At 36.6% G+C, this 19565-nt stretch overlaps 1 protein-coding gene across 1 annotated transcript in view; it reads right to left on the reverse strand.

Annotated features, from left to right (window-relative positions):
• SHTN1 (shootin 1) overlaps nt 1-19565 on the reverse strand; it is a 112462-nt gene that overhangs the window by 46765 nt on the left and 46132 nt on the right. Inside the window, exons 5-9 of the mRNA XM_044665618.1 lie at nt 17769-17937; nt 15818-15915; nt 14204-14285; nt 10640-10734; nt 1583-1729 (exon numbers count right to left, since the gene is read on the reverse strand). Of these exons, the coding sequence (XP_044521553.1) occupies nt 1583-1729; nt 10640-10734; nt 14204-14285; nt 15818-15915; nt 17769-17937 (591 nt within the window). The remainder of the gene's footprint in view (nt 1-1582; nt 1730-10639; nt 10735-14203; nt 14286-15817; nt 15916-17768; nt 17938-19565) is intronic.

Genomic DNA, 19565 nt, shown 5'->3' on the forward strand with positions numbered 1-19565 from the left:
GCATATTAACATACTGCATATTAAGTCATTGATAAAAAGAAAGGATCCTGATATGTCAAAATATTTATATCAGCACTTTTGGGGTTGACAAAGGATTGGAAAGAAAGTATGTCCATTGATTGGAAAATGGCTAGACAAGGTGTAGGTACATGAATATATTGGATTATTACAGTGTTATAAAAATATAAAATGATAAATATAAAGAACCTTTTAAAACTTATATTTATTTATGCAGGATGAAATAAGCAGAACCAGGAAAATACTAGATATGACTATAACAACATAAGTACAAGAAGAACAACTACAAAATAACGAAACTAAATATTGAAAAATTATAATGAATAAGGAAGAGATATAAAGAGACACTTCCTTCCTCCTACTTCTTTGAAAAGGCAGGGGGTCCATGGGTGTGAAATATTGCACATAATGTTGGATTTTTTTTAATGAATTTGCTGAAATATTTTTTTCTTCTTCCTCTTAAAAATAATTCTTTGCTATATAAGATGTTCTGTGGTAGAGCAGAGAGGAAGGAATGCAGGAGGAGAAATGTAGGTGATGTAAAAACAAAAGATCATTAAAGATTTATTTTAAAATATGGAAAAGATCATAAAGTTAATTGTATGTCAATGAATGTTATTTCACTTTTTCCCAAATAATTCTCGCAGTATTGTACCCAAGTAGATTAAGTTAGCTCTATCCCTCTACTCTAACCCTTCCAATGGTTATTTTGAAAAAATATCAGCACTCACAATAAGAAATTGCAATTGTTATTCAGCACAAGAGAAGTATAAGCATTAATAAACAGCATCTTATAAACCCTTTTCGTCCCTCCACCCCCAACTCCACCTCCAAACATTTTAAGTGCTACCAGTGTTGATGTAATTTTTCTAAAGTAGATATTTTAATTTTGAGGTCCTTGTTCCACCTCTTTCCTTCTCTCCTCTCCCACTTCCTCTCTCTTCAGCTACTACAATGAGTACGCTTTTCTGCTTGAAGTCTCCAGTTCCCTATGGGTAGGCTATGTTGGCTTAAATGGCACAATGAAAGAAACACTCACCAACTCTTTAAATGTATACAATTTAGGCTAGTTGACAAAACTAGCCTTTCTATAAGCAAGCAATTACTACTCCCATGGGTCTCTTTTCTTCCCTGCGAAATTTAGGAAATAAAGCTTTAGTATTCTCTAAAGATAAATTTTGAGACCACTGTTCACTTTACTTCAAAAACTAAGATGTACAATTAACTCTCAATTTTCCAGATACTGCATTATCCATCCCCTTTACAACTTCTGCTTCCTTCTCTTCCTTCCTTCTGCTTCTTCCTATCTTTTACCATTCATTCGGACTTTAATACAGTGGGTCCTTTAGTTCAATTTGGTAATTTTTTTTTTGATCAAGGCTGGCTGTGAGAAGACAGAAACCAATGAATAACATGAAGTGTGGAATTATATTTGTGGGCTTCATTCATCTATTCTGTGCTGACCCCTTGGTTAGAACAAATAATCAATAACTGGCTGACTGTGTTTAAATTTAAAAGAAAAAAATGTGTTTTTTAAGTCTTCTGAAAGAAAATCTAGCTTTACCTTTTGTTGATGTTGAATTCTCTCTTCTTCTAAGATCTGGGTGAGTTTTGCATTTTCCTCTAAAGCTTTCAAAAGCTGCTGGTCAGGGGCCGAGCTCTGCAGCAGAAGGTGGCTTTGTCTCTTAAGCTTGTTTTGTTCAATGAACATCTGCAAAAGTTAATAACAAAGAAATAGACAAATTGTTCCACTTAGATCTCCAAGTGCAACTTGATGAAAAGGAAAAGAAAGGCCCATTGAATTTTCATTTCCAGGGTAGGTAAAGGAATACATCTTAAAGGCTCTTTAAGCTGAGCTAAGATGCTAGGAGAGAAAAAGAGACAGCATTTAATGCAGCCATGTAAATTCAAACCAAGAAAATAGTTAGGAATTTTTGGGGGATCACTTTGTCTTTCCTCCCATGGAAATGACAACAGTAGTTAACAGGAGTGAAAATGATTTTTCTTTTTTTTACTCAACTAACATTCTTTTTCTTTCACTCTCTACATGTAAGTAGGAGGGTGATTCCAAGATCAGGTTTGGTTTTTTTTTAAACTCTGAAATTAGGCTTATTTCTCTGGATTAGCATTCCAGTCTTCAGGTACTCAATGCCCCTTTAAAAAAGGATATAGCATCCACATGTTCCATAAGCACACCTAGATATAATCTTATTTTTTTTCCCAAGAAGGGCAGGGAATTACTACAGTCATTTGATTAGATGTGCTTGTAGAACTGATCACCTAATGAGGCCACTTTCCTCTCATCCTTCCTCCTTTCCCTTTCAAGGACAGGGCATGAGAGTCACCTATTACCACCCAAATCATTGCCAGGGGAACACAAACCAGAAGATGGCATGATGCCTTGCAAATAGCAAACATCCAATAAATATTTGTTGAAAGATTGAATAAATAATACAGGGAGCAAGCTCCTTGAGGACAGGGGCCATGCCTTCCTCATCTGTATTTGCCCTTCAGTGCCTAGCGTGTATCAAGACACAGAGTGGCACTTAATTAATGGTTCTTAAATGAATGAGGGATGGGGCCAGGGACAGGCAATAATGATTGAGCTTTCCCTGGAAAACAAAACATCTCAATTCCACCATCTGTAGGAACTAGAGGCAGTAACAACATGAATGCCGTCGATCTGCTCTTTGGAAGCGTGTGCTTCCACCTGTCAGTCTCTCATGTGTAGAATACACTCAACTAAGATACTTTTTTCATGCAGAAACACGACAGAACACTATTATTTGCACCCTGATTAATTTCCAGAGCTTGGCATTCACAAACAGCAACATCAGCTGCAGGGAAGCCTGGCATAGCAGTCCTAGTCTGTCATCCAGTATTATTTTGTAAAACGTGTGCATTTAAAGCATTAGAACACTCAATTTCCTATAGGACTCACTGCCTGTGTTATTCATTAGCACTAAGCATATGCTATGAGAGGCAGAGCAGTATAATTGAACAGAGTACTAGATTTTCAGGTCAGACCTGAGATTGAATCCTAGCTCTGCTCCTTGGGCTACCCTACACAAACAATTTGCCTATTCTGGACATCAGTTTTCTTATCTGTGAAATGAAAAGGTTGGACTAAAAGGAAATAGATAAGAGTGCTAGACCTTGAGTCAGCAAGACCTGTGTTCAAATTCTGCCCCAGATACGAACTAGCTCTGTGATCCTGGGCAGTTTATTTAGTTTCCTCATCTGTAAAATGAAGATAATAAAATCTACTTCCAGGGTTGTGAAAACATGATAAATTTGTAAAGTGCTTAGTATAGAGCCTGGCACACAGTAAGTGCTCTATAAATAATTATCAACATTATTCTTTTAATTAACATTATTATTATTAAATTATAGTGGTCTCTGACAGCTCAAAGACCTTATCTTGGTATGTCCCCAATCATAGTGTTTTGCTCTTAGTAGGTGATTGTCAGGGGCAGCTAGGTAGCTCAGTGGATTGAGAGCCAGGCCTAGAGATGGGAGGTCCTAGGTTCAAATCTGGCCTCAGACACTTCCCAGCTGTGTGACCCTGGGCAAGTCACTTGACCCCCATTGCCCACCCTTACCACTCTTCCACCTAGGAGACAATGCACAGAAGTTAAGGGTTTAAAAAAATAAAATAAAACAAAACAAAGTAGGTGATTGTCAGTAAATTTTGTTGACTGAATAGTAGAAAAGAATGCCTCAAAAACCCTAGTATTTCTATCTGTATGACTCTGAGTAAGAATCTATGGAGCACTACTCCCTTCCCCCATTAGACTGTGAAGCCTTTGAGGATGGGAACTGGTTTTTTTGTTTGTTTGTTTGTTTTTTGCCTTTCTTTACAATCCAAGATCTTAGCAAATGAGTTAACACATGCCCAGTCCTTTGCCACACAAGTAACTATATGAAATAATAAAATGGTAAGTACATTATGGAGATACAAGCAAAGTGCTATAGGAGATTGTAAGGAGGGGAAAGAAGGGTCATCAATACCTGAAAGGGTGAAGGATGCATTCCTGAAAGAGATGGCAATGGAGAGAAGCTTTAAAAAATACAAGTGGGAAAATGGGATATAGGCATTGGGAACAGCGTGAGCAAAAATCAGGGAGGCAGAAAATTATGTCAAGGGAGAAGAGATGAGAGGGGTTATAAGAAGCTCACCTTGGCTGAAGCACAGGAATATAAAGAAGGGAGGAGTGTGAGAGGTAGAGTGAGTGGTGGGATTGCAAAGGGTCTTGAATGCTAGGCTAAGAAACTTTACTCAGGAGGCAGAAGGGAGTTGCTGAAAGGTTTTGAGCAGAAGAATATAACCAGATCTAGGAAGGATAGACCTAGAAAGATCTGTTGAGAAATAACTTGAATTATGAAGGATTGACTGATATCAAATGAGCAAAACTGCATTCTTTAAACTCAAATGCCAAGAAACATGATTTATCTCTGTCTAGTTACTGATACAGCTTGTTGAAACATCTCTTCCTATTCCTTTTTATCAACCTTCCGTTCCAGGTACTTCATTGTGTGCCCCCACAACACCTAACACAGTGTCTTTCCCACGGAAGTCTGTCAAGAAATATATAAATAAACATTTACACTACAAAGCCCTATATCCATTAGAATCTAGTAGGGAAGATAAAACATACACATAAAATGTTGTTTCTCGTTGGTATGTGTTCCATTAGGATGTTAAACATCTTCAGGGCAAGAACTATTATTCATTTCTATCTTCATAAGCCTAGGGCTAGCAGAAGCTTTACCCAGAGGAAATGCTTTACACATATCTGCAGACAGTACAGCATTTAGCATATGGCTAAATGTCAAGTGAGCAGGACAAACAACAGGCTGTAGGAAGAAATCTGTGTGGGCTGGGATGGGAAAGACATCAGGAAGGGCATGGTACTTAACCTGAACTGGGAATAACAGACTAGATTTCAAGAGAGGGATGAAGACTCCAAGAAGGAGGAAATGGATCACCAAAAACTCAAAGGTATTTAATCCTTTGAGAGATTAGTAATTGTGTGACTTCTGCTAATTTCTCCGAGCTTCAGTTTCATTCTCTGTAAAATAAAGATCATAATACCACCTGCCCAAACAATTTCTCAATAGGATCAAAGGAGAACACATGTGAAAGTACCCTGTCAATAATAAAGCAAATTTGTACAAATATAAAGGATTTGCTATAAATGTCATCATTATTATTACAAACAAATATGCAGAATGAGGTAGGCATAGCTTGGAATTCATTCCTCCCTCCTTATATGCATCCCTTAAAATCCCTAGTTTTCTTCAAGGCTCTGTACCTATATGAAGCTTTTCTTGATTCTCTAGTGCTTCTAGTGCCTTCACACCCTAATCTGAGGTGGCCAAGTATACAGTGCTGGACATAGTCAGGAAGACTCCAGTTCAAATCTAGCTTTATCCATTTACTAGCTATGTGACCCTGGTTAAGTCACTTAACTTTAGTCTGCTTCAGTTTGCTCATTTATAAAATGGGGGATAATAAATAAACCTAATTCCCTGGTTGTTATGAGGATCAAATGAGATAATATTTATAAAGCACTTTGCAAACTTTAAGGTTCTCTACAAATGCCAGTTTTTATTATTATTTCTACCTATCTTGTCTCCCCCAGCTAAAATTTAAGCTTCTTATAGGCAAGGACTGTTTCACTTCAGAAATAATTGTTCACTCTAAGTTATATTAGCTAGCATATGAACCATGTAATCAATAGATGTTAAAGGCAGCTTCCAACAAAAAGTTGGAAAGATATAGTGAAAAAATGCACAAATCTTAATATAGTCCAAAAGAAACAATTGAGTGATGAGTCTTAGTAAATATATTGAGTCTCATATTTTCTAGTACTGGGTTATTTCTTATTCATTTTTCCCCATTAAACTGTTTTCAATCTGATTTTATCTTTAAGAAAAAGAGAAAAAGATTCACTATCACAATAAAGTATATTTGCCCTAGATTCGTAAAAATGTTTTAGGTATTTTCTTTTTTTTAATGTTCAGCATTAATGCAAGTATCCCTATTACTGGCACGTTAATACCACTGTTCCTGACCTCATCCCCTACCTTACCTTTCATTTTGTTCTCTCATTGGGGTTAATATGGCAATGGTGTTATCACTACTAATTAATATTTATTATAGGCTTGCTACATGCATGGAAGAGTAACATTCATTTTCTTATTCTTTGTAGAATCTTGCTTCTTCCATCTCTCCTTTCCACTACTACCATGGCCTTCAAGGTCTTCCCTAAGCAGCTTTGTATTCTAACACCATTCTATAAACAGATGGGAAACTTAAAATGTCTCTCAAAATATGACCCTGGCATTCAGGTCAAAACCAGCCAACCTTTTCACTTTAGCAAGGTAGACACATTCACTATCTCATTGCTTATTTATGTCCATTATTCATATTCCTAAGGGATTTTCCCCCCCTTGAGGGCTCTGACACACTGCAGTTCCTTTTTTTCTTTCACAGTATAAAATGACAATGTTTACTTACCTTTCATTAGAGTTTATGAAAGAACTGAATAATAATGCTTTGAGTTAGATCATCTTTGATTAAACCTTTCCCAAGGCACAATGGCAGGATAATGACATTTAAGTTTGGACAGGCTATATCACCAAACCAGAACCTGATTTTCAAATGTCTTTCCTATAATCCTGAGTCTCTGACTTCCTCCCATGCCTTTCCAATCTGGGCTTTCTTTCCCTTCAATCAACCATTTAATCAATCAATGTACAAGAATGTATTAAATGCCAACCAGATACTGGGGATCAAATGACTAAGGTGAATTAATTGTTACACTCAAAGAGTTTATATTCTAGGGAGAAACGACATGCATATGTGCAAGTCAATTCAAGGTAAATAGCAGATGTATGGGAAAGGCAGGAATACTTGGTGATGGTGGTGGTGGGAAGGTTCAGAAATCATATTATGTAAAAAGTGATGCACTAAATCTTGGAAAGAACAAGGGATTCTAAGAAGCATAGAAAAAGTGGGGGGTGCTGTATTTCAGGGATAGATCTCTACAAAGGCATGAAGACAAGCATGAAGAGTATACTGCATGAAACACGGAAAGAAGGCCATTTTGGCCAGACTAAAGAGAGCATGAAGTAAACAAGAATTTATTTAGCCCTTTCTATGAGCCAGGTACTGACTGTGCTGAATGCTAGGTATACAAAAACCAAAATAAACAAACATGAACTCCAATCTCTGCTCTTGAGGAGCTCACAGTCTAATGGAGGAAAGTAATTTATAAGAAGACTGAAAAGACAGATTAGGACAAGTTCCTGAAAGGCTTTAAATGTCAGAGGAATATATATTTGATCCTAGAGGTAATGAGAAACCATTGAAGTGGAGTAGTGGAATTGACATGGTCAGACATGCACTTTAGGAAAATCACTTTGCAGTGTGGAAAATGGCCCGGAAAGGAGAAACCTATTAGAAGGCTATTAGAATAGTCTAGGCTAGAGGTGATGAGAGTCTAAACTAAGGTGGTGACTGGATGAGTAGAGAGAAAGAAATGGATTCTTGTGGAGGTAGAAACAAAAAGATTTTGCAGAACTAATTGGAAATGTGGAGTGAGGTGGAATGAGGAATAATAGGGATGATCCTGAGGTGGTAAACTCATACGACTGGAAGGATGGTAGTGCTCTGGACTCAAATAGAAGATTTCAGGAGAAGAATGAGTTTTACAAGGAAAAATAATGTTCTCTTTTTGATGTGTTAAATTTGAAATAAATAATAAAATATTCAGTCTGAAGTGTTACAAATAAGTATTTGGTGCTGTGGGACTGAACTCAAGAGAGAGATGAATATCTTGGAGACATTCACTGAGATGAAAACTAAACCCTTGAGAGATGACAAGGTCACCAACTAAGATGGAGGAGAAAAAGAACCACCAGGACTGAATTTCTGGGTAGTTAAAACCCATAGCTAGGGCATGTGAGATAGATAATGATCCAGCAAAGGTGACAAAGAAGATGCTGTAAGACAGTAAAAGAAAAACCTAGAAAAAGAAATGTGAGGAAAAGCCATCAAGGAATGAGTAACCAGGAGGAGAGGATGATCAGTGTCAAACACTGCTCAGAGGTCAAGGATGAAGATTGGGAAAAAGCCATTAGATTTTCTATAGAAGATAGCCCTTCCACTATTACCCTTTAAATACCTCCCCTAAGTCCCACAGCATGGTACACAGATTCAGGAGATCGCATATAAATGAATCTTACTCCAATAATTTACACAGTTCCATCCAGTTATAGCATCTATCATTTCAAAAAGTTAACAAGACTAAGAGCCACACTGTTCTATCTTAGTCCTCTGCCTGCTTTTGATGACTTCTTTTCTCTCCATTGCTTGCTTCTCTTCCTCCTACCCCCTTAATCAGGGGGTTTTTAGCCTGAGGTCTGTGACCCTGAGTTTGTTCTTTAATATATTTCAATAACTATTTTAAAAGAAGTGGTTTCTTCTATAATTCTATGTTTTTTATATTCTGAGAAGGGGCCTGTAGGCTTCCCCCGATTGTTAAAGGGGTTCATGACACAAAAAAAGTTAAGAACCTCTGCTGTAAATGTTGGATTTCCCCAGGCAGCTGTCCTTGTCCTTTCTTTTTTTCCCTATAATCTCTTCCTTGGTGAGCTGATATGCTTCCATAACTTTTATTGTCAATTGTGAGGATGACTCAAATCTAACTCTAGTTATGCCTCTCTACCCAGCTCTAGATCTGAATTTTGAATTATCTCCTGGTCATACAGGCCTTCCAAGCCAACACATCCCAAAATGAACTCATCATCTTTCTACCTAAACCTGAATTTCTTCCCAATTCCTCTTTTTCTGTTAAGAGTATCATTACTCTTCCATGTTCTAAATCCTGATGCCATCTTTGAGAACCCTCTCTTTTCTATAACAAATAGGTGCCAGATATTATAGTTTTTGCTTTCAAAATAGCTTCCACATCTACCCCATTTCCATGCTTATCACTTCTCTAATCCAGGTCCCTATTACCTCTCATTTAGGCAAGTAAAATTGCTCCTGGTGAAACCATTAAACTCTAATCTCTCCCCCACTTTAAACCATTCTGTAGAAGAATACCAGATGAATATCCTCTATCCACAAGGATGATTATTATGTCATTGCACTGCTTAAAATCTGGCCTGAGACACTTCCTAATGATGTGACCCTGGCAAGTCACTTAACCCCCATTGTTTACCTCTTACCGCTCTTCTGCCTTGGAATCAATACACAGTATTAATTCTAAGGCGGGAAGTAAAGATTTTTTTTAAAGAGGTAGTATTATTTTAAGAGGGAGAATCATTATAAATCATTTACCACATTGCCTGGGATGTAGTACATTAGTAATAGTAGTAGTAATATGGAGTAGTGGGAAAAGACCTAGGCTTGGGAGTTGAAAGAGGGCTACATCTGAATCTCACCTCTGGATCTTACTAAATGTGTGATCAAGGACAAGCTACTTATTAACCCCCTCTGAACCTGTAGTTTTTTTTTTGCACTGGGTTGTTATACGACTCTCACAAAGTGCCTTATAAAACTTTAAAAAAGTCACCTAGAGAGCAGCTGGGTAGCTCAGTGGATAGAGAGCCAGGCCTAGAGGCAGGAGGTCCTAGGTTCAAATCTGGCCTCAGCCACTTCCCAGCTGTATGACCCTGGGCAATTCACTTGACCCCCATTGCCTACCCTTACCAACACTCGTCTGCCTCGGAGCCAATACATAGTATTGACTCCAAGATGGAAGGTAAGGGTTTAAAAAAAAAAAGGAAAAAAACGTCACCTATTATTAATACTTTGCTCTAAATTCTCACAACACTGCATTTTTCTCATGTCCTTTGGCTATTTGGACATCTGTCTTATTCCCCTCTCCCAACCCCAAAACTGTATTCTGCCTAAAGGCAGGTGGAAACCTTTAAATTATTTCACTTTTCATCTCCCTCATTACCTAGCACAGTACTCTAATCAGTCAGTCAACAAGCATTTATTAGGCACCTCCTATGTGCAGGCAGGGGATACAAAGAAAGACAAAAGACAGTCCCTGCTCACAAGGCGCTCACAGTCTAATGAGGGAGATGAATGTGCCAACAACTATGTACAAATAAGGTACAGACAAGATAAATCAGAGATAATAAAGGGAATGTAGAAGGCCTGCTGAATGAAAGAATAAACTAAACAGCATGTAAGACAAAAGGAATTTGATCAGGATGCTGCTTGCTAGGGCTCTCTTATCTCCAAGGTAAGAAGAGAACCATTACAACTAGGGAGTGACTAGAAGAGTGGATACACATTATGGCAAAGTTCCAGGGCCAGTGGAAAAATTGCCTGATGTGAAGATAGCATTGTAGAATATTTGAAAAGAAGCACCTTTATCAGCCTACCTCATCCAAAGAGAAGCACACCGTAGGTTCCAAGGCTCTCTGCAGCCTCCTGACAACCTGAGTGTGAGTGGTCCAGCCCAATGAAATTCATATGCCATGTTCTACCCTTAACTCAGAAAGTCCAACTTGTCTGCCATAGGCAAAGACCTTTATTCTTTGTTTGTTCTGTTTAAAAACCAGCCTCAGTTTTGTTTTTATGAGCTACACTCACCTCTTGTGCAAACGTCTCTGCTTTCTTCCGAAGATCCTTTTCCAATTCAAGGTTCACCTGCATTTCTTCATATTCTTCTACTGCTAGTATGGACACTGTTAAAAGGATAAGGACAGGATCATGATTAAGAAGCTTATTTTAATGAGGCAGCTAGGCAGAACAGTGAGTAAAGCCTTGGACTTGAAATTTGGAAGACCAGAGTTCATAATCCAACCTCAGACTCGTACAAGTTGTGTGACCTTCGGTGTGTCATTTAGCCTTTAATTCAGTTTCCTTATCTGTAAAATGGGGATAATGATAGCACCTAACTCCCAGGGTTGTTGTGGGGATCTAAAAAGATATTGCATTTTGTTAACCTTAAAGAACTAAAAAAGAATTACCTATTATTTGTCAAAGATGTAGACCATTTGATTAGAATTCAGAAGAACTGTGTTACATACTGACATGACTGGGTAAATGACTTCACTTTCCAAATGCTTGTTTCCCTCATCTGAAAAACTAAAGGGTTAAATTAAACAATCTCCAAAGGACTTTTCAGCTACACCTCAAAGCAATTTTAGATAAAATGGCATGCTACAGTATTAACAAGGAATGAATCAGAAAGAATCAAAAGGATATCATGAAAGATATGGATGACTGGGGAAAAAGAAGATGGGATAGCCTCCAATCAAGAGCAAGGAATAAATGATGGACAATCTCTATGGCTTCACTGATAGCCACAAGAGTTGCAGAGAAGAGCCGAGAATGGATAAGTTGTGGTTGACATTGCTCAAATGATGTCACATCAATGAGATCATAGATTTGGGAGTACTGGTACATTTTAGACAGAAACGGAAGAACTGTGAACTTTGCAGTCTTAGAAATCAGCGTTAGAGATTTACACTATCTGATACCATTAGGGAAAAAAAAGCACATCAGAAAAGTCAGCCCAATTTCTTTGCTACCTTTTAAATTGTGTCACATTTTGTTAAAATGCAATGCTGATGGAAGGGAGGGAGTAGTGATACTGGCAGACATTAGGCATAATACAGGGAGCTACTCTGTTTGCTTTCTCATCTTCTTTTGCCAATGTGCCTCAATCTTAACCTATAAGTCATATCAATAACCCCCCCCCAAAAAAAAAGGCTCTCTTAATAATTGCTTTCACTCACTGCTCTGTCGATGCACTTCAGTCCTAACTGGCTAAGGACTGGTTTCCAGCGTAATGACATAGAATTTCAAACTCCATACTCTATAAATCCTCTGCTTCCTTGGACAAAAGCCTAACAGTCATATGGAGGTAAAGCAATATAAGTGGCACTTTGTGATGTGGATTATAGGTCACGGAGAGTCAACTGATTTTCCAACACATTTTTAAAAGAAACTTTATGAACAAGACAAAGAATATTTAAGACAATTTTAAGGTCTACAGCAAAAGCCTCTCTTTCAGGGCAAAACACTGTAGTCAAAAGGTGAACTGTCACATGCAATGGCTTTTGACATCCCTTGACTGTTACTCAAGGAAATTATTCTTTATATGTACACTTATAAGTAATCCAATGCCCATTAACAACATAATTTTTAAAAAACCATATTAGTATCACACACAAAAAAATCTAAGGCTTGGAGAATAAGCTTGTGAAAAAAATCAGCACAGTCCTTAAAGAAATCAGGCATAATAAACGTAAGGGCTTAGCCCAATCTCTTTGGGCCTCAGTTTTTGTTATCTACAAAATGGTAGCAAGAATGGTATGCTGCAAAGATGAGGTGGGCCAGATGAACTCTAAGGTTCCTTCTAAATATAAAATCTTATGATTCTATAATAAAATGGATAATAAAGCTTAACACTGGTATTATGCTTCTTAAGAGTTTGCAAATCAACAGCTAATGATTTTGTAAATTTATTTTTTATTATAAAATGTTATTTTTAATTAAAAAAAAACCTCTTACCTTCCACCTTGGAATCAATGCTATATATTGATTCTAAGGCAGAGTGGTAAAGGCTAGGAAATGGGGGTTAAGTGACTTGACTACAGTCACACAATAAGAAGAGTCTGAGGCCAAATCTGAAACCAGGACCCCCATCTCTAGGCCTGGCTCTCAATTCACAGAGCCACCTAACTACCTAACTAACCAATGATGCTTTTTTATAGGTTGCTGAAATATCTGTAACATAATGGCTCAAGGATTCCTTACAATCCTCATTGAAACTATATTTAATCACTGAGAACTTGACTAGTGTGAACTCCCTGAACTCAAAGGCTGGTTTTTTGTTTTTTTGTTTTTAATTTCTTGGTATCTCTGCAATTTGGCATTGTGCCTGAAACATAGTAGGCTTGTTGACTGACTACTCCTACTCCTAACAACATCAGCCACTGCTGACACTGATACATCATTTCAATGTTTGTAAATATTTTAATTTATTATCTTATTCATAATATTTATAATTATTTATTATCTTCCAATATATATGGGCAACTCTCAAAACCTCTAAGTGCCACCAACAACTATCTAATATTAAAAGCTATTAAAGAGAGATGTGCATTGGTCAAGGCTATTTCCTCACTGGATGTTCCGTTCATTGATGAAATTACAGATCCAGTCCTCCCTCCACACACCACCTAAAATTACTCCTCGGAGAAAGTTGGTATTACAGGTATTTATTACAGTGAATTATTATTCTCATTTTACAGATAAGGGAAACTGAGATTCAACAATTAAAGGATATCTTGCCCATGAACACACAACTATTACATTTCAAAAGTGGGATTTGAATCCAAGTCTTCCTGACTTAGGACACCCTATCTCTACTATGCCATAATTATTCTCTTTTTGCAGAAGAAACAGGCACAAAGGTTCTGTCCAGAATCCATATAAAAATTGGCAATATGCAAGACTATAGCTACATTCCATCCAGCTACTACAGTAAAGGTGACAGTCCTATTTAAGTAAAGAAAAAAGTTGAATTCAGAAACATTTACTGAGAGCATGGCTACTGTGAGAGTGAACACTGAATAAGTGTGAGATGGGCTAATTCTTGGGTGATAAGCTTTTAAAATGTGTTCAAGGATTTCTTCTAAGCTCTAGTTTGTCATGAGAAAGTACTTTTAAATATTCCTAACATAATAGGAATAGAAGAAAAGCAGTGTTTGATATAGTAGTATAATGAATTTGGGATTCTAGGAAGCAGAGAAGGGAAGGGCGAGTAGGTACTCCAAAGACAGGAAAACCTATACCCCTCTAGATGAAGAGTCAATAGCTTGAGTTCTGCACCCTAGAATTTGCCATAAATGAGTTGTGTAATCCTAAGCAAGTTATTTTCCCTCTGTAGGCCTCAGTTTTTCCATCTATAAAATGAAATAGTTGTACCAGATGATCTGTAAGGGCCTATTTAAATTCTCTAAGACTTTATGTTATCTGTCAAGTACAAGAAGAGGATGGCAAAGCTAAATTTAAAATTTCATTTCTGTAATAAGACAAAAAATATCTGGACATTGTTTGAAAATAATATAAATCAGTCACAACAGAAACAAATGAAGTATAATTATGCAGAGTTTTGAGGCTGAGAAAACTGAACATACATACCTCTGTTGCATTTTTCTAGCACTTTTCTTTGTTCCAGAACTTCTGAATTCAAAACAGCTTTTTCTTGTTTAACTTTATTTACCTAGAAGTTGTGAGATTTTTAGAGGGGACGAAACAATCAACAGTGTAAAACGAGACCAAATGGTAATGTGCAATTTCTGCTTTACATTCAAGACATTTATAGCTTCAAATAGATTACTGTATCTTCATCTATAAAAGTTCTTTTCAAAGGAAAACATTAGGGAGATGGTCTTTTTACTGCTCCCATTAAGAGTTGAAGTCTTCAGATTTTTTTTTTAACATTTTCAAATTCTTAACTATTGCTCCAGTCACAGAACAGGTTTTAGTTTTAGTTTTTTTAGGTCTTATTCTCTGCATGAGAAACAATGATAATAATAAGGCAAAAATCTCGAGCAAGGATCCTAAAATGAATATAAATGAAATCTATAGTCACACTCTAGGAAGTACAGATGACAAGAATATTGGACCAGGAATTTGAACCAAAGCTCAGTCAGTTAATAAAAGCCTCAAAAACTATATACCAAACCAGGGGGTAGGAGACATTTGGTACTTGTAGAGGTAGGACCTATGCCTTCTAAATCTTATAACTTTGAGGGATTAAAGATATTATTTATATTATGATAAAAAATCTATATTTTAGGGGGCAGCTGGGTAGCTCAGTGGAGTGAGAGTCAGGCCTAGAGACAGGAGGTCCTAGTTTCAAACCCGGCCTCAGCCACTTCCCAGCTGTGTGACCCTGGGCAAGTCACTTGACCCCCATTGCCCACCCTTACCAATCTTCCACCTATGAGACAATACACCAAAGTACAAGGGTTAAAAAAAAATCTATATTTTACATTAGGTTTGAATAAATGCTTTACCCTACTTGATATCCAATCACTAGAGCCCTATCTAAAACATCAACATATTCCCCATTCATATTGGATTTTTTTTAAACCAAAGACAAGGCAGCAAAATGATCCCATAGTACTGGCCCTTGGGCTAAAAAAGCTTTTGAATCATGTAGACTCCTTCCTCACCATTCTTTAAGTTGGGGATTTGTGCTAGACTTAAAGAAATTTTTTAACAAAGAAAAAATTTCTCCAAATGCCTTTGAAAATCAATTCCGTCAATATATTACAAAGAACACTGGAAATGGAGCCAGGAGAACCGAATGTTAGCTATGGGTGGGCTACTAACCAGCTATCTAACTTTGGGCAAGTTACTTTTCCTTTGTGAGACTCAGTTTCCTGGTCTGAAAATGAATGGGTTAGACTAGGTGGTCTCTAAGATCCTGTTCTCTTCTAGTATTGTAGTATAGATTTGCCTATCCACAAATGACCCTATTACAATAAGGAAAAATACTATTTCTTCAACCCTCTAAATATTAAGTTTATGTTCTAAAGCAAAAGATTTAGTGATTCCTCTCTCAATGTTACCAGGCTTAATTACAAATGGTTTCGTTAGCCATTGACACAAGCAGTTAAAATTAAAAGAACTCAATCTTTATAGCAAAGGTACCTGGTTTCACAGCTAACTGGTTTGTTTTTTCTTATTCAATTCTAAAATTCATTTAAAAAAAATCTCTCCGTGTCAGCATTCTACAATACATACTTCCTCAAGGACTTCAACAAGCTTGGACCTCAGGTTTTCTAGTTCAATGGCCAATGTCTTCTTTTCTTCCTGCACAGATAAAATTTGATCTCGAAGATCTAGATTTTGAAGGAGAAAAGGATAAAATAAAGAGGAAATAAATGGCTATTTAAAAAAAAATTAAAATAACCAGGGGAAAAGAACCCCAAATACCTGCCCATATATTGCATTCAGTCAATGTGAGTCAATATTTAAGAGCAAAAGGCAAAGGCAAATTTTAATGAACTTTTACTGGGTAGCTTCCACCACAGCATGTTATCATAATTCATACACAATGAATTTGCAAAATATCAAAAACATCGGTTTTTGGTTTCCTTATATTCCACAAAGCCCGTATTCTGAAAAAGCATCTGGCCTTTTAGAAGCAGATTTTTTTTAAAAGCTTCCAGCAAAACCAATTAAGCCATTGTACTAATTTCTTTTTTATTTCTTAGTGGTCATGGGCTCTTGTCACAATACAATATAAACAAACAACAGGCAGTTTATACTTTGGAAGGTTTGATTTGAAGGAAAAATTCTGAATAACTGCCAATTTATAGCCCTTCTGACATTATGTGAACTGAATCAGAATATAACCTAGTTTGATAGAAGGGCTAATGCCAATAATTTTCCCTTCAGAATTTTTGAATGTTTTGTTTCTTAATTTACTTCATATATATATATATATATACATATATATATATATATTTATTAGGATATGGTAGTTGAAAATTGGAAACTGACACTTGCTAGAATGAAAATGCTTTACAAAAGGCAAATGCTAAAGATTCTGGTTCTGTCTTTAAAGTTGTTTCATTTATTCAAGTCTTGCAAGAAATGTTAATAAATTAGCTCAAAATTTAAGTTTCTTTTACTTTACTGTTTTTCCCAATGATTCTCCCTCTTTTAAGTTCATGATCTTATAGAAAATTCAATTCAGTACAAAGCAATGAAATTCAACAAATACTTAAGAATCTAATCTGTGGAAAAGAACATTAGTAAAACTTTCTTTTTCAGCCTTCTATGTATAAGACATTATGCTAGGTCCTAGGAAGAGAGACTGGCCTTGGGATTTCACTGGCATAGGAAATTCTCTCAACCAAGGATGGTACCTTCTCTATAGCCTTTAGTCTCAGAGAACTGCCTAGAGCACTATGAGGTAAATGTACTTGCCCAGGGTCACAGAAATATATAAATTCAAGTCTCATCTCTGAGATATATATCTCAGTGATGGGACTATATATCTCTATATATCTCTCAGAGATGGGGACTTGAAAAAAAAAATATATATATATATAAATAACTTCAGAGATGGGACTTGAATTCATGTCTTCCTACCTCCAAGGCCAATTTTATATCTATTTTATACCAAGCTGTCTCATATGTAGTGCTGGGAATATAAAGACAAGAATAAGGTAGTCCCATCCCTTAAAGACCTTACATCCTGGTTGGACCAGACAAATGGAGGGAAGAAGGAAGGAAGGAAGGAAGGAAGGAAGGAAGGAAGGAAGGAAGGAAGGAAGGAAGGAAGGAAGGAAGGAAAAGAAGGAATGGAAGAAGGAAAAAAGAGAAGAGGTAAGAGAGGAAGGGAGGGAGGGAGTACTCTCTGTAGGAAGAGTATTTACAGTAATGAATTAATTGATTCTGACATTGATGTATGATGCAAAGAAGTAGGTTATCTTATCTTTCCTCAACTATACTGCTGAGGGCAGAGATGATGTTTTATTCTTCTCTGGAATCTCCAACAGGTCCTACAATAATACTGGGTTCATAGTAAGTGCTCACAATAAATACTGGCTGATGCGTTAAGGTCTAGAATCTCAATACAGAATCCTATGCCAGAGCTTGGCCAGTACAAGTATAAATAGAATCTGACTAGTGATATCCTCATTGTCAGTAAGAAAACGATCTTGAGCTTCGTAACAAGTCCTACCTTTTATTTGCTGTTGACATTGTACAGAGTCACAAGTCCCAGAGGTTCCCTCTGTTTCTGTAGCTGAGTCTTCATCATCAATGTTTATCTCTTCAGTTATAACATCAGGCCCCAGTTTAGCCATATAGAGCATGCTTATTCTTTTCAAAGTCTTATTTTCTTTATTTAACTAAAATAAAATACAAGTGCAACAATAATGATAAGATTCAAATAAGTGTCTTGGTTTTAAAAAATGCAACAGATAAATTATTCATGTAAGAACTAAATGTTGGCTAACATCCACAGCAGGAAATAACAATTAGAAAATTCATTAATTAAGGGCTTTGTTTATACTTCCATGGTGAAGGATAATAATTTATTAGTTTAAGTAAAAGCTTACACCTGGATTACAATCATCAGTACATGAAAATGTTGGTTAAGCCTGATTCCTGCTGTGGCCCATAGGAAGAATGAAATGGAAACATAACTGGGAAAATTTGAAGACATTTAAAATTTATTTATAGCCTTAACCAAGGAATCCTACATAAAACAACTTTAACAACAGTAGCATAAATGGAATCCTAATACATGAATTATAGTTGATCTTTAGCTTCAATATTACTTGCTCTTCAATATCACTACTTAGCTAATGGGTTTAGATGCATATGCATTCAGGTATGTATATATCTACACATAAATGAATTAATATAAAATCTGTTATTATTATACAAAGAAAGACATATACACATATACATTACCTACACATATAAAATTACAGATATGAGTTGGAAGGAACCGTGGAGACTGTTCAACTCATATCTATTGATATATTCATCCATCTATTCATCCATCATTTCTTCTTTCCTTCCCCTTCCTTCCTTTCTTCCTTTTTCCCTCTCCTTCCTTCCTTGTTTGGTGCTCCTCATCTCATCCAAGTACAATAGTCACTCATGGATTCCATCCAACTACTGAACAGCACAAGATCTCTGAACTGTTGTTTCCAATATTAATTGGGTTACCTCTTTTTAGGCAGCCTAGTGGTTTTCCAACACATTCTGATGCCAGACTTACTGTCTGGCTACTACTGTTTAGAACTCCTAAACTCATGTAAATTACTAATCTAAACTTCCCTAGTAGCAGGGAATACAGGTGCATGTCACCATATACCAATGCCCCCTATCTGAATATTATCTCTAACTAGTACTGCATAAATTCCAAGCAGCTATCACTCTGGATATTGAAGTAGCTAATTCTTACTTCCCTTTGCCCAAGAATCGGATGATCCAGGTGCCTAGTATAATGTGTATTTGAAAGTTCTGAGATTTTATGCTGATGATGTGTTAAGTACATAGATAATTGGCTCAGAAAGGTACTACTGAGGGCTAGATGTGAGAGAACCATCTCAACTGAACAGAAGGGAAGGATGACACCCATACCAACCTATATAGTCCTACTTTCTTGTTTTTAGGAGGCAAATACTTATTGTATTTTGACTGATTCTTCTATTTGAAAGTCAGCAAATGAGAATTCCTATGTACAAAGTGATTATTTCTCTGCATTAAAATTCTGGAACATTCCTATTCTTGCAGTATTCTCAAAGGCACCATCATATGTGATTCCACCATCAGATTATTCTCTGATCTGACAGGGCCCATCTTTTTTTTCATAGCCACTCAGTGCCATGGGAAAATTCAGGACTCAAGATCTTATGTGACCTGTCCTGTGAATTCTAGTATTTAAATAAATTGCTGTCCTGAGCCTTTTCTATGTAAAGTGGGCATGGAACAAAGCAATAACTTGCCACAGAGAATGCTCAGG

This window comes from Gracilinanus agilis, chromosome 2 (assembly GCF_016433145.1).
Source record: "Gracilinanus agilis isolate LMUSP501 chromosome 2, AgileGrace, whole genome shotgun sequence".
Lineage (NCBI taxonomy): Eukaryota > Metazoa > Chordata > Mammalia > Didelphimorphia > Didelphidae > Gracilinanus > Gracilinanus agilis.